Source organism: Mirounga angustirostris, unplaced genomic scaffold (genome assembly GCF_029215605.1).
Source record: "Mirounga angustirostris isolate CCGP_5_RB_7025 unplaced genomic scaffold, mMirAng1.0.hap1 SCAF_7, whole genome shotgun sequence".
Lineage (NCBI taxonomy): Eukaryota > Metazoa > Chordata > Mammalia > Carnivora > Phocidae > Mirounga > Mirounga angustirostris.
The window spans coordinates 50,119,431-50,136,080 of NW_026991715.1; the positions used below are offsets into that span (position 1 = coordinate 50,119,431).

Sequence of the window (16,650 nt, forward strand, 5' to 3'; positions counted from 1 at the left end):
TGATTAAGGAGTTTATATGCATTTTTTCCTTTTATGAAATGAAATTCAACATCTATTGGAAGAAAGGGAGAGGACTAATTTTTATCTACTTTAATGATACTCATTTTACCTTAAATCAAGAGTTCTCAAAATTTCCTGGTTCATGACACCCTTAATGTCTCAGTAATTTTTTCACAGCCCTGCTAGGCAGAAAAAAAAAATATCTAAGAGTTTTACTTTTTGAGTAGTTAGGTCCAAACAACTTAGTAATAATTGGTGTGGTAAATGACCAATGTCACTGTGTTTTCATCAAAAATGTACAACCTTCTGCTGTGTCTTTTGTGAGTGTTGCAGTATTCTGGGGCACTGTGGTGCAGTTTGAAAAATATGGGCCTATATCAGGAAAATGTAAAATAGTAGTTGGAAACTGTGTAAAGCATCCTAAAAATATTAAAGAATAGAAACCAGCTCCAATATGTATAAGAATCCAGATGAATCAGGTGATAATCACAAAAAGAGTGAATTAAAAAAATTTGTCCTAGCTAGAAAGAAGAAACACATAGAATATCTTTTAAGTTTGTGTGCTATTCACACACACACACACACACACACACACGGCTTAAGATGACATCCAGGGGAAAAAAAGAAAAATAAATAAAATAAGCATCTAAATAAGCATGAAACATCCAAGAAAAATTAATTAGGCTATGTAAATGTAAAATAAAAAGTAATGATAAAATTTTAAGTGGTCAAAAACAATTGATCAGAAGCATTCCTGAATAACCCCATAGTATATATACAAAAAATCTGTACTTTGATCTTTAAATAAAATCAAAATTGCCTCTAAAAATAAAGCTGTCTTCTCCCTTCTCCCCCTCAATATAAGTATGGTTTTAGCTTATCTTTTTCTCCCTGAGCTGCCGGCAATATTCAACAGAGATGCCAACGTTTGTCAGCACAAACTTGACAAAAATGAGTTCTTTGGTATGCAATTTTTGTACTTCTACACAAAGATAAAGAAAGAAAACTGTCAGAAAAAAAATTTAGAGAAAATAATTAAAGGTGTCAGTAGAGCCAATTGCAGGTCAAAGACTATATTTAGAGCATAAATTTCAAAAGAATACATGTAAAATATTTATGTATTTTTGACTTTTCTTTACATCACAAGTAAAGCACTCTTTTTTAAATTTTATTTTATTTTATTATGTTATGTTAATCACCATACATTACATCATTAGTTTTTGATGTAGTGTTCCATGATTCATTGTTTGCGTATAACACCCAGTGCTCCATGCAGTAGGTGCCCTCCTTAATACAAATCACTGCGCTAACCCATCCCCCCACCCCCTAAAAACCTATTTGTTTCTCAGAGTCCACAGTCTCTCATGGTTTGTCTCCCCCAATGATTTTCCCCCCTCCATTTCTCCCTTCCTACTATCTTCTTTTTTTAAACACTCTTAAGACTTTCTTTTTAACAGGACAGGTACAAACTTGAATGCAACAGTGCAGTGACTCTCAGTTAACTGGCTTTGGAAAGCTTTGCTTTAAAGTCTATGGGTTGCATCAAATAAGAGGAGGGGTGAGGGAGGCTTCAGGTGGAAAGAGAATGGTTAAAATGGTTGGAAATGAGAGCACATCCAGAAAGGCAGGGAAGGAAATTATCATGAATACTGCTGCATTTTGCAAAGAGTCATTCCCTAATGAAACAAAATCTCCTAAAACAATAGATGACTTTCCCCTAAACCATGTCGCAAAGAGAAAAAGTTATCAGTTTTCACAAATGTTGAGTTAAAACAGGAGCCATATGCCTCTGACTTGTGTGTTTCAATTAAACTTGGTTAAGTTTATAACCACTTATTCATTATAACTCCCTAAGTACCACAGAAATTTGAAATTCGAGGGAGGACTTTGGAAAACCTGCTTAGCACAATTTCAAAAGGTCTTAGTCAAAAGGTTGAGAAACCATACTTAACAGTTTCAGTCAGCTTTAAAAGCACTGATCAGATGCTTATAAATGATCCATCAGGTAGAGAGAGCATGTAAATAAACTGAAAAAAGCTTTCTAAAGGCATGTCCAAGGCTGATGGCCACATTAAACAAAATTACAAAATTAACTGGTGTTCTATTACATTTTTCATTCCCACCGTTAATGTCCTGTTCTACTTTCCCACCCCAAATACATATAAATAAATCTCATTAATCTTTGCATTAGTTAACGAGTGGCTACTTAATAACAGAAATGTGAGTTAATGCTACCAGTGGCATTTGCATCTGAATGTAAATTACTTGAATACTAAATAAACTTTCCATCAGCCTCAACGGCAGGACTTCTCAACCTTGGCTGCACATTAGAATTACCTAGGGAGTTTTTAAAAATCTGATGCCCAGGCCACACTCTTGACAAATTAAATCAGAACTTCTGGGGGGCGGGCCAATCATCAGAATTGTTCAAAGTTCTCCAGGTGATTCCAGTGTACAACCAAAGTTAAGAACCACTGGTTTTAGGTAAAGCATTTGAAAAAATAAAATTTCGAACTAGTGAAGGAGATTTTTTTTTAATGGGGATTTATCATGTTGTTCTATGGAAGTTGCCAACTGGTGGAAAGGCTCTGTTCAACGTAAAGGACCATCTTTATTAAGAGAGAATTCTACATTTAAAAAATCACTAGACAATTTCTAAGTCTTGATTTCAGGAAGTTACTTCACTTGGGTTTTATCTACAAAATAGGAATGATAATAGCAATGCCTAGGCTTATGGTGCTGTTGATGATGATCAAATGTAACAGGGTAGCAGAAAATGTTTTATAAACTACAACATTTTATTTATTATTACATAGCTGAGCAGAACCATTTATCATTAAAAAGACTAGCTGTAATGTAGATTACAACTGCAATATGGATTATTACCTAAATGATTTGCCACTTTGTTTTAATAGGCATTTACTTTATGAAATCTAAGTGTCTAGCCCAGTGTTTCTCACTAAGTATGGTTCCTGAGCCACTAGCAACAGCATCACCTGGACACATTTCAGAAGTGCAAATTTTTGGGGTCTATCCCACACCTACTGAATCCGAAATTGGAGGCAGAACCTAGCAATCTTATTTGAATAAGACATCCAGGTAATTCTGATGTTAAAATCTGAGGACCATACATCTAACCAAAGCGAGTAAAAAGTGAGTATGTATGACTAATATCAAACGGAAAAATACATAATATTTGTTATTTGAAACTTTAAATGTTGCAGTGCAAAGACACAGTGGCCTAAATTACTACTTTAAAAAAATTCCTAAAGCTTTGTATTCAAAAATAATATAATTCTCTTTACCCAGCTGAGCTTTATCAGTTAACACATTAATCATGAATACAATGGTAGTATATAAATTTGGGAATCAGATAAATCACAGAGCATATAACACTCTGGATAAGGAATAAAGAAACAAAACTCTAGTAGGAGTTAACAGTAGTTCAGAAAAGAGTCAAATTTTAATTCACTGGGCCTGAGCATCTCTCAGAGGAAGAATCACAACTGTATCTTAAAATCACATTTATCCTGAAGACAACACCCCACAGCATCTCAATGTTCTTATTCAGGCTAAGGAAGTGTTTCAGCACTTACTCAGAGAAAACCATTACTTAGACTGAATCACCAGCAATATTTCCTGCAGCATGAGATTTGTCATTGGGTCTGCTAAGCAACAGAAAAACAATCTCAAAACTTCTTATCTTAAAAGATATCATAAGAGAAAGCTATCAACATTGCTCCCAAATTCAGTTTGTTATTTGCCACTAATAAAACATATGCAGGAGAGTAATAGGTGAGATCACTGAATAGTCTTGTGAGATTGCAACAGAAAGTTCTTTCTTGTTTTCTCTTTTTCCATTTAAAAAAATTTTGGTGTCCTCAAGACACCTAGCATCACCCTGGAAAGATGAGAGTGAAATATCCCAATTAAGAACTGACTTTATCCCTTGGGGCACCTGGGTGGCTCAGTAGTTAAGCATCTGCCTCGGGCTTGGGTCATGATCCCCGAGTCCTGGGATCGAGCCCCATGTGTCGGACTCCCTGCTCAGCGGGAAGCCTGCTTCTCCCTCTCCCACTCCCCTTGCTTGTGTTCCCACTCCTGCTGTCTCTCTCTCTCTGTCAAATAAATAAATAAAATCTTAAAAAAAAAAAAAAAGAACTGACTTTATCCCAATTAAAAACTGTCCCATCTCCCAAGAAAATTAACAATTCTCAACCCTTATTTCCTACACTGGAAAAAGCTAGCACAAGTAAATAATTGCCAAAATAATTGATTCCTTTTGCTCATCCACTCATCTCTAAATATTTATTGAGTACCTAGTATATTCCAGATATTGTTCTAGGTGCAAAGTGAATCTAGAGAGGATGCACAGACGTCAGTGAGGAGGGCATAGATTCTATGTCTCCAGGTTTCAGTTTCTCTCTGTCAACCAAATCATTAGTACTCAAACTTGAGCGAGCATCACAATCACCTGGAGAGCTATTTAAAACAGACTGTTGAGGCCCACCCAGAGTTTCTATTCAGTAGATCTGAGAGGGGGCCCCCAAAGTAGCATTTCTAATAAATTCTCAGGTGATGCTGATGCTGCTGGTACAGTGGCCGCACTTTGAGAACCACTTACCAAGCCAGCCAAATGGCAGCTCTTCACACTATCCCAGCCGACTTCCAAGCACTGTACATCTCTCTTCCAAAGAAGGCAATGGCCTCAAGACTGCCTCATGCCTGCTGTCATAATCACACACAACTGAGCAGGATTCCAGTTTCAAGAACTGCCTCAAATATCTACGATCAGTAGGCTCCAGAACAGAAGGAAAAAGTACAAGTAACAGAGAAAATTCTCCTTCCAAGGGATTTTCTCCCTCCTTGTTCTTCTTTTTGTTTTATCCCCTACCACAGGAAATCATTTTTGTATTATGATTTCCCAACGCGAGTGTTATAGAAAAGAATAACACTCCTTTAGACTTTTCATATATCTTTAATATAATCACAGCTTTTCTTCTAAATTCAGTTCTCAGGGCCTAACACCACCCTATTTGTCGGACTATCTCCTTTTTGAACAAAAGAATCATAGGGTTAGAAGGAACACTGAGAATTCACTTAATCCCTCCTTGGCCTCAGACAAGACTGTGTCTAAACCATCCCCAAATATAGCAATTTTCAGTACAAAGACGAACAGGCACTAAGAATTTCTCATTCAACATTCTGTCACAGACTTGAAGATACTAATATACTTTCCCTCAGCCTTCTCTTCTCCAAGCTAATCATCCTCAACATTTAGACTTTCCTCATTAGATTTCCTAAACTTTATTTTGACTCTTCCTTAATAACTTTATCCTACCTTATACTTCAGGGCCTGAATTATATATGTACAGTTATCATGAAGACTTTTTTGGTTTTTTTTGGTATGTGAAAGGGATAAGTTAATTTATAGCTTGAACAAAAATGAATTTATTGGAACAAAGAAAGATAAATGTATAAATGCCACTAAAATGTAATACGGTGGCATTCACTTGAACAATTAATTTCAAATATCCTTTATTTTATTAAAATATATAGTAATGCCTTACAGTTTTTAAAACTTTACATTATAAATCACTAGCCATGTCACACATAAAACGGATAGGAATTAGAGATCTTTTAAAATATGTCACAAGTTATATATAACCATGTTTCATGACACCTCACACAGGAGAAGACATTATTATTATTATTAATTTGCTCTTTTGATGTTTTATATTGTGTTTACTACTAAAGTTGAAGTTATAGCTAATCAATGATTTATTTCTGAATGAGTCTAAAAATACTGAATATATTATATAATAATCATTTCTGTGAAAATAATTCCTCCTCAAGGAGGAGCCTCAAGAATCAGAGGTGTTTAGAAATTCAATGAGTGCAGGACAAGATAGGGTAAAGGTCTTGTCCAATCATGTGTTTCTGAGCAGTTTAGAAAGGGAAAATAGGCAATATATTGGAAATGGAGTAAAATGGGATGATTCACTTTATTTCTATTTCTCCCGTTCTAAATATCACTATTCAAAATCAATCTTTGCTTTGGAATGGTGAGGTCCTCTAGCCCAGCCTAGGCCTGGGGGATAGGGTTGCTTCCTTGCCTATTGGGACCAAGGTGTACGGTGGAGGCGATGCATTTAGTCTCCAGAGAGAAGGAAGATGCTGCTTGCACAGCACTTCTACTCACCAGTCCATGCAGCAGCAAGGGTGTTGGCTTTGAAGGAAGCCAACTGTCCTGCTCTCCCAGCCAGAGGTAAAGAATTGCATTGGTGGCCACTAGAGGGAGGAGGATTAGGAATAGAGTAAATTGTGGGGAAAAGGCACCCATGAAAAACGCACATGGGACAACCAACACATCACCAACCACCGCCTAGCAGCTACCTCTCTGAGGGACTATAACGGGGTCAGCATACACCATTAACCCGGAGACCCAGACACCAGGAATTATCGTAGTATCCCAGCATATAGCCCCTTAACTGTGATGGCTGGAGAAGGGAGTTTGAATAGGTTTATGGGAAACACACAAGCACACAAACACAAACACGCAAGCACACAGACATACATTCTCATCCCCCATTACAAGAAGTTGCATCTGTGCCGTCTGATTCTTGCTCATTTTCTGATTTAAAACTCTTGATGTTCTTTACCAAGAATGTGTTCACGAAAAGCAAACAGCCCACCTTCAAGATAGTCTTGGGAGAAGCACCAGCAGAGACACTCATTGTGCCAAGATGTATTTTACCAACAAATCTGTACAAATTACATGAGGTTAAAAACAAACGGAATATAATATAATTAAAGCAAAGTTTCTTTTGCTAAATTACAGCTTGAAGCAAACCTGCAAGAAATGTTTCCAATTAGCTTCTTTAGCAAACACAAAGCATAGCTCAGAATATGTTTTGCTTTCCATCTGCCCTCTGGGTGGGCTGCCTAGTGGGTGTCTTACCTCCAGCACAAGTAGCTGAGCATTCTGACCAAGGCTGATGATTCCACGTAAAGCCAACTTCATTGTCTCCACTGCCAGTCCGAGTGATGGGAACGTTGAATTTATACCTAATTCCCAAATTCTGTTCCTGAAGCAGAACCTGCCATTGAAAACAACTGGTGAAGATAATTAAAATACAATGAGGCTTCATTCAGATACTTATTATTTCTTTTGAAGAAGAAATGTCATAAAGTAAGTCTTACAGGAAATTGGAGATAACTTGTAGAACACATGCACTTACATTGAATTTTCTCCTTCCATTTTCATGGGTAATTTAGAACCATTTCTCTCAAATGCCTTGTTTGGTTACAAAAATATTATTTGAGCAGGCATTGAAAAGATCAAGCCATATAGAAGGAGCAATATGGCCTTAACCTTACACAAATTTGATACCCTTGGGTAAACCATTTTATGTTCATTAACCTTGATTTCACCACCTGTAAAAGAGAGATAATCAAGCCTGCCCCTCTGTACCTCACAGGACAGATTACAAATGGTAGAAGTTAAGTGGCAAAGACACATTTACCATGACAATGAGATTTTCCGAGGTGGGACCTAGAGCTTCCAAAGATTCTGGTTCATCAGTTGGTCTCTTGTAGTGAAAAGCTGTCCCAGCAACATCAAACTTCCGAGGCCAGTCAATAGTCCAGGCACCATTAATATAGTAATCATCCCCTTCAGATTTCAAAGCTAAAAAAAAAAAATCACAGTCTACCTAAAAATGTGAAACTTTATTTACCACAATGACACTAACCACAGTGGCATATACAATGAACATCCATTCCATTTTCACTTAGAGATGGGATTCTTGACCATTTGCTTAAATACAAATTAACACGGTAATTTTCCATGTGAATGTGGAGAGAGATCTTTATTAAGAGAGAATTCTACATTTAAAAAATCACTTTTATTTTAGATATTAATTATTTATAATGACATTAATAAAAAGAAATGAAAATTTTACCTGGAGGAATAAACACATGGAACTAGCAAGGGAAATTATAACAAAAGCAATAATTGGGGATGAGAGTGAGAGTAGGGAGCAGACTTTCTTGCCTAAAACTTAAAACGATAATTATATGAATATGAGGTGAAGCGAACTTGTGGTACTGGCACACAGACAGACAGAACAATGGAGCCAAACAGTTAAGAAATAAACCCAAGGCACCTAGTTGACACAGTCGGTTAAGCGTCTGACCTTTGCTTTCAGCTCAGGTCACGATCTCAGGGTCTTGACATTGAGTCCTGCATAGGGCTCCATGCTCAGCGTACAGTCTGTTTGAGATTCTCTCTCTCTCTCCCTCTGTCCCTCCCCCTGTATGCTCTCTCTCTCAAAATAAATAAATATATAAAATCTTTAAAAAAATTATTAAATTCTATGTTATATGAATTTCACCTCAATAAAAACAAAATTAAAAAAGAGAGAAAGAATAAATGCCAGGTGGATAAATATTTAAATGTATACATAGTTAAATAATAAAATGCTAGAAAGAAAATGTGGAAGAACTTAAAAAAATAATATTAGGGTATGAAAAGGTTTTCTAAGCATGACAAAGAAACCTCAGAAACGATAAAGAATAAGTTTAATAAAAATGCATGCATAAGTTTTTAAACCTCTGTAGGAAAATAAGGTATTAAAAAGTTTTAAAAAGGGTTATTAGCACTACTATACAAAAACTCCCATAAATAAATAAGATGATGATAATTTTGATAATGATGATCAGGATTTGACAATAATTTTGATAATGATGATCAGGATTTGACAATGACAAACATGTTAGCATAATTTTTTTGTTAGCATGCTAGCTTCTTCAGAACCTTTATCACTGGGGCACCTGGGTGGCTCATTTGGCTAAGCATCCAACTCTTGATTTCAGCTCAGGTCATGACCTCAGGGTTGTGAGATCAAGCCCCACATAGGGCTCCATGCTGAGCAGAGAGTCTTCTCTCTCTCTCCCTCTCTCTAAAGTAAATACATTTCTGGGCGCCTGGGTGGCGCAGTTGTTAAGTGTCTGCCTTCGGCTCAGGTCATGATCCCAGGGTCCTGGGATCGAGTCCCGCATCGGGCTCTCTGCTCGGCAGGAAGCTTGCCTCTCCCTCTCCCACTCCCCCTGCTTGTTTTCCTGCTCTCATTATCTCTCTCTGTCAAATAAATAAATAAAATCTTTAAAAAATAATAATAAAATAAAGTAAATACATTTTTTAAAAAATCTTTAAAAACCACACACAAAATTTTATCAGGCCAGATGAACAAGCAAAATAAAAACAACCCTCCCCCACCCACCACCAACAGCTTTGAATTCTCCTTCAATTTTAGCTCTCACTTTCCATTTTCTCAACTACTTAATGAATGGATCCTAACTGGCTTTTGCTGGTACTATAATAAATTCAGAAAAACCCAAAGTATTTAAAAAGGAATGAATAAGGGAGGAAGATGTGGCTTTATGGACAGAGCATTACCAAGGGGAAAAATCTGATGTTAGGATTCTTATTTTTTAGTCTTTTGATGTGGAAAAGAATCCAAAATTATGGCGCAAAAATAAAGAGTTGGGTTTTTTTTTTTTTTAAGATTTACTCATTTATTTTAGAAAGAGAGAGAGAGAGAAAGAGAATGGGGGTAGGAGCAGAGGGAGAGAACCCCCAAGCAGACTCTCCACTCAGCATGGCACCCCACACAGGGCTTGATCCCATGAGCTATGAAATCATGACCTGAGCTGAAACCAAGAGTTGGACACCCAACTGACTGAGCCACCCAGGTGCCCCAATAAAGAGGTTTTCTTAAATAAAGGAAAGAAGAGCCTGATAATACTAGTGTTCTATCTAAAGAAGCATTCTAGATGTGGTCTTATTTTAAAAAAGATTTAAGTCAAGGGGATATTTCCAAGGGAATAGGAACCCATCCAGGTCTCGCTAGGAGTTTCTGAAGAGTCTAAATCTGTCTTAAAGGATCAAACATCAAATAAATAGAATTTCCACTTCTTTCCATGTTGAGATAACTGGTACTGGACTTGCCCTCCAACTGTAAACAACTGGAAAGCTCACAAAACTTTTGAATCAGCTGTTCTTAAACATTGCCCAGAACTGTGATACCTGGAATAAGACAGACAAGGTGAGTGGTAGAGGCATTTTCTGTCAGTGTGAAAGTGGAAGAACCCAAGCAAAGCATGGTTGTCTCACTGAGAGAGAGATCAGAAATTGAGAAGGCCAAAATAGATGGAATTTGTAGGACCAGAGATCCAGAGTAGAAAGAGGGAATCTGTTGCTGAATAACAATATATATATGCATAGGATAAAATTCCATAAAGCCAGGCAAAAAAAAAAAAGCAAACAAAAACACTACCAGGGAACAATAAGCTGAAAAATGGCCAGAGCAAGAATTCAGAGTTTCAACCACTAAGACATTCAGTAGAGACCCAAAAAGAATCATGCCTTTTTAGCAGGGTTGAGTAGACTCAAGAGTAAGGGCTACTCTGCACTTACCCAAACAAAGCTCAAAAACAAGTCTCAAAAGATCAAGCTCATCTACAAGTTACTTAACACTCTTTAAAAGAAGAAAACAAAATCCAGACTCAAAAAAAAAGAAAAATTCACAATGTACAACATCAAATAAAAAACTACCACAAATGGAAAGAAACAGGAAAATCTGACCCAAACCAAGAAAAAGACCAAGTAAAAGAAATAGACCCAAAAATGACAGAAATTATGGAATTAGCAAAAAAATATCTTTCAAACAGCTATTATAATATACCCCAGGAATGTAAAGAAAAACAAATATAGTGACAAGAAATTAGGAGATATACATATATATATGGAAGTTCAGAACTATACAAAGGATATATGACAGATAAGTAAATAAGTAAGTAAACAGAAAATAATTTTATTTATTTTTAAATTTTTATAAAATATAATTGACTTTTTAAAACTAAAACAATAACAATGTATTAGGCAGTTTATAACATACAGAGAAATAAAGTGCATTTAAAAAATAGGACAAAGGATGGAAGGAGACAATGGAAATAAACTATTGTAAGGGCCTTGTATTATACAAAAATGGTATAATATTATTTGAAGGTGTACTCTGACAAATTAAAGAAGAATTTTGTAAATGCTAGCACAACCACTAAATAAAATAGAGTATAACTAATAAATAATTAGTACAGATCAAATGAAATACTATAAAACACTTGCTTAATCTAAAAGACAAAAAAAGAAAGATAAAAGGGATAAAAAAATAAAATAGAAAAATAGCAAGATGGTAGACTTAAATTGAAAGATACTAATAATTACATTAAATATAAATGATCCAGACAAGAGGTTGTCAAACTATGGCCACTAACTGTTTTATAAATAAAGTCTTACTGGAATATACTCATTCATTAATGTATTATCTATGTCAGCTTTCACACTACAATAGCAGAAGTGAATAGCTGAGACAGACAGACTGCATGTCTTGTAAAGCTGAAAATATTTACTATGTGGCCCTTTACAGAAAGTTGGTCAACCACCCTGCCCCCCATCTGGTGTTTGCAATTAAAAAAGCAAAGATTGTTACACACAATAAAAAATAAAAATCAACCATAGGTGGTCTACAAGAAACATTTTATTTTTTTTATTTTTTTAAGATTTTATTTATTTATTTGACAGAGAGAGAAACAGCAAGAGATCCCCACAAGCAGGGGGAGTGGGAGAGGGAGAAGCAGGCTTCCCGCCGAGCAGGGAGCCCGATGTGGGGCTTGACCCAGGACCCTGGGATCATGACCTGAGCTGAAGGCAGATGTTTAATGACTGAGCCACCCAGGTGCCCTCTACAAGAAACACGTACATGTGAAAAGTGTATGGGTGGAAAAAGATTTGCCATGCAAAAACTAATCTGGGAGAAATCTGGTGACTAGGTTACAATCAGACAAAATAGACTTTGGGTCAAAGATTATTATCAGGGATAAAGAGGAATATTTGATAATAATAAAATGTTCAATATATCAGGAAGATATAACAATCTTTTCTTTTTTTGAGAGAGAGAGAGAGAGCATGCAGAGGGGGAAGGGCAGAGGGAAAGAGAGAATCGTAAGCTAGCTCCATGTCCAGTGCAGAGCCTGACGCAAGACTTTATCTCACGACCCTGAGATCATGACCTGAGCCGAAATCAAGAGTCAGATGCTCAACTGAATGAGCCATCCAGGAACCCCAAGAAGATATAGCAATCTTAAATGTCTATACACTTAGTAATAATGTTGCAAAATAAATGAAGCAAAACCTTACAAATTAATGGGAGAAATAAGCACATTCACAATTCTAGTTGGAGATTTCAACATGATTCTATAACTGCTTAAACAAGAAGGCAGAAAATAAGTAAGACTATAGAAGACTTCAACAAAACTATTGACTGGTTTAATCTAATTGACATTTATGGAATGGTAAACCCCATAAAACCAGAATATACATTCTTTTCAAGTGCACACTGAATATCACTAAGATAGACCATATGGTGGACCATAAAACAAATCTCAATAAAAGAATGAAAATCATACAAAGTATGTTTTCTCTTCATAAAACAATTAAAGTAGAAATCGATAATAAAAAAGATCTGGGAAATCCCCAAATATTCAGAAATTAAAAATACCTCCTAAGCCATGAGTCACAATGTAATAAGAAGATATTATTTGGTAATGAATATACAATGTATCAAAATATATGGGATGACGTTAAAGCAGTGCTTAGTGGGAAATTTACAGTGTGAAATGCTTAAAGTAGAAAAAATTCTTTAAATCAATAATCTATCTTGAGAAGCTAAAAACTAACAAACATAATGTGAATAGGAAAAAAAGGGAAACAATAAAGAGAACAGTGGGAATCAGTGTAATGAAAAATGGAGAAATAACAGAAAAAATAATTTAAACCAACAGCTTGTTCTTTGAAAAGATCAGTAAAATTAACAAATGCCTCACTAGCATGATCAAGAAAAAGAAGCACAGGGATAAAAATCATATTATCATTGCAATAAATGCAGAAAAAGCATTTGACAAAATTCAACATTTGTTGATGATAAAAACTCTCAACAAAGTGGGTTTAGAGGGAACATACCTCAATATAATAAAGTCCATATATGAAAATGATAAAAAACTAAGAGCTTTCCCTATAAGATCAGGAACAAGACAAAGATATCCACTCTCACCATTTTTATTCAACAGTACTGAAAATCCTAGCCACAGTGATCAGACAAGAAAAAAAGAATAAGAGGCATCCAAATTGGTAAGGCAGATGACATGATAGTATACATAGAAAACCCACAGACTCCACCAAAAACCTATCAGAAGTAATAAAGGAATTCAGTAAAGTTGCAGAATACAGAATACCCAGAAATTGGCAGTGTGTCTATACAGTAATAATGAAGTAGCAGAAAGAGAAATTAAGAAAACAATCCCAGGGATGCCTGGGTGGCTCAGTCGGTTAAGCGTCTGCCTTCTGCTCAGGTCATGATCCCAGGATCCTGGGACAGAGTCCTGCATTGTGCTCCCTGCTCAGTGGGGAGCCTGCATCTCCCTCTGCCTGCCTGCCTCTCTCTCTGACAAATAAAGAAATAAAATCTTAAAAAAAAAAAAAGGAAAACAATCCCAGTTACAACTCCATCAAAAAGAATAAAATACCCATGAATAATCTTAACTAAGGAGGTAAAAGACCTGTACTCGAAAAACTATAAAACATTGATGAAAGAAACTGCAAACAACACAAACTGAAAGACATTCCACTCTCATGGATTGAAAGAATCACAGGACATGAGGTCAGTACCAAAAGAAATCAATTGTATTGTTATATAACAACAAATCTTTCCAAAATGAAATTAAAATATCAATACCATTTATAATAACATCAAAAAGCATTAAATATTTAGCGGTAGATTTAAAAAAAATGGGTGCAAGACCCGTATACTGAAAAATAAACACTGGTGAAAAAATATAAAGACTTAAATAAATATACAGGTAAATTTTTCATGTATTGGAAGATAATATCTTTAAGATATCAATTCTCCCCAAATTGATCTACACATTCGATGTAATCTCTTTTTGTAGAAATTGACAAGTTTATCTTAAACTGCATACAGAAATGTAAAGGACCTAGATATTCAAAAACTATTTTGAGAAAGAAGAACAAATTTGAGAACCTAATGCTTCCTATTTTAGAATTCTACTGGAATTCAGTCGGTTAAGCTGCTGAGGCTGGGGGAATTTGCGAAGGCCAATGAGAGAATGTTTTGAAGTCATGGAAATGTTCTGTGTCTTGGCTGTGGTGTTTTATATATAAACATAAATATAAAAATATATGGTGTGTGTGTGTATATATATATATATAAATACATGTATATATAGTAATATATATTTAAAGTAATAATTCATATATTTATAGTCATTAATAATTATGCCATTATTTATATATTTACATATTATAACTTATATGTATATATAATTGTCAATACTCTTTGAAATGTACACTTATTTTTTTTTAAGATTTTATTATTTTACTTGAGAGAGAGAGCACAGAGAGAGAGGGAGAAGCAGACACCCACTGAGCAAGGAGCCAGATGCGGGGCTCAATCCCAAGACCCTGGGATCATGACCTGAGCCGGAGGCAGATGCTTAATTAACTGAGCCACTCAGGTGCCCCTGAAATGTACATTTATAATAAATGCATTTTATCATATATAAATACTTCAATAAAATTGATTTTTTAAAAATCAAATAACCAACTTGGCGAAGAGTAAGTTATAAACCACTAATTTTTTGTTTAGCTCTTATGTGTGGTCTTATAAAACCTGAAACTTCCTTCATTTTACCATGAAAGTGTTCTATCCAAGCAATAGGTCTTTTCCTTTAGGATACTGTGTTTTTCCGTAGTAATTTTTAAAAATCTAGCAAAATAAGCTACTTACCAATATAGTTCTTCGACATGGCAACTTCTCTGACTTCAATATGGACAGAGCCTCTTGGTATCTGCACTACTTCCATGTAGCCTGGAATACAGAAGATAGCTAGTAATAAGCAGCACGTGCAGCCTTGGTCAGAAAATGAGTGTTTAGGAACCTTTCAGTAATAAGTTTCCTTGTTCTTTAAGTCTTTCTTTGACTTAGCACTTTATAAATTATGAAATATGGGCAAATTCCCCTTTGGGTTCATGAACACATATAGAATATTTTACTTTTTTTCTAAAAATATCTCAAGATAGTCTTTAAAGCCTCAACATGTATAATACTGGTTCAGGGTTTGTTTTTTCTCAACACATTGTCCTCCCATTAGTGCTCTGTGGGAATTCCCATCTGAGGGAAACATGGCTAAATGAAGTCAAGTAGAAAGGGAATCATATTTCCTCAAAATATCTTACATGAATCTATATTTAATACTTAAGAGACTGAAAGCAATTTAGGGAAAAAAACATAGTCTGCCTAAATAAAAAATTCAAAAAGAAGGGGGTGGGAAAAAAATCAAGCATTTTGACTATTCCCAGGACATCAGAGGTGTGAGGAAGAGTTCTCTCTACACACTCACCTCCTCTGGGCAACGAATCATTGAAGAACCCTTCAATGGCATCACATGTGCTTCCATCCCCTCCACAGACACGACATCTATCTTCTCTAGCATCGGATCCCAGAATATTATCACAACCTACATGCTGAAAACAAAGAAGAATATTCAGTATGTCATAAAGAGGAATTCTTGGAACCATAACTAACCAAATAAATATAACTTATTCATTTATTTGTTTTTCCAGTAAAGGAAATCAAAACAGGAAATATTTTCCTCTTTCCACTTTTTCCTTCACTGTCTAGTAAGTTCTTAGCTAAAATTTCTCAACATATCAGTTTAAAGGAAAAAAATTCTGATTCCCCAAGGAATATATGTCTGTATTTCCAACCTAGATTTCTTCTTCATTTATAGATACCATACTCTAAATCTTAAAATATTATAATTTGTTGGCAATGGACTCTTACTTATACCTTCAATCAAGAAATGAAAGAATTAAGAAAAATGCCATGTTGTCCTACACACAACATTTATAACAGCAGGAATCATGACTGAGCATTATGGTTTGACCTTTCTAAACCACTGGCTCTTTTGGATATCCAATTGTTAGTGTCAAGGATTGTGGAATTCAAAACTGCATAAACCTTTAAAAATGAATACCTGTTTCCACCAGCTGAATAAAATTGCCATAAAAACAAGGATATGTAAGCATATGATCTTGGATGCTGAAATTCTACCTTTCAGTTTTGCATTTAATCATAGAAATGTGGATTTTTATACATTTTTGTTATATATTTTGGCACTTGAATTTGTATAATGATCTTTAGCCACTGATACCAGGCATGTGATCTCTGAATAAAACCTGTACTTTTGTCTTTGCTAGCCGAAAGAATTTTAATACTGTCACAGAAATAACACACACGCACAGGATCATCAGATATATTGAGAATCAAGTAGCCTGAAAGACAGAAACTTTCGCAAGAAATTATGACACAAAACAGATAGTGTTTTTATCTCTTCTTTCTCAGTTTCTGAGACTTAGTTTTGTGCTTCTCTTTAATATAAAATAAAAACAAACAAGGAAAAAAGTTATGAGAACAGTGGTTTTTGCGGCTTTTCTTATTATGATTAGATTTA

General features: G+C 35.3%; 1 protein-coding gene across 4 annotated transcripts in view; it reads right to left on the reverse strand.

The window, feature by feature from the left end:
- Nucleotides 1-16,650, reverse strand: part of ADAMTS6 (ADAM metallopeptidase with thrombospondin type 1 motif 6) — a 293,828-nt gene that overhangs the window by 45,950 nt on the left and 231,228 nt on the right. For all 4 annotated transcript variants that reach the window (XM_064596173.1, XM_064596170.1, XM_064596171.1 and 1 more), the window contains 4 exons: nucleotides 15,538-15,661; nucleotides 14,925-15,005; nucleotides 7,527-7,690; nucleotides 6,962-7,100 (listed from right to left, as the gene is read on the reverse strand). In XM_064596173.1, coding sequence (XP_064452243.1) covers nucleotides 6,962-7,100; nucleotides 7,527-7,690; nucleotides 14,925-15,005; nucleotides 15,538-15,661 — 508 coding nt within the window. The remainder of the gene's footprint in view (nucleotides 1-6,961; nucleotides 7,101-7,526; nucleotides 7,691-14,924; nucleotides 15,006-15,537; nucleotides 15,662-16,650) is intronic.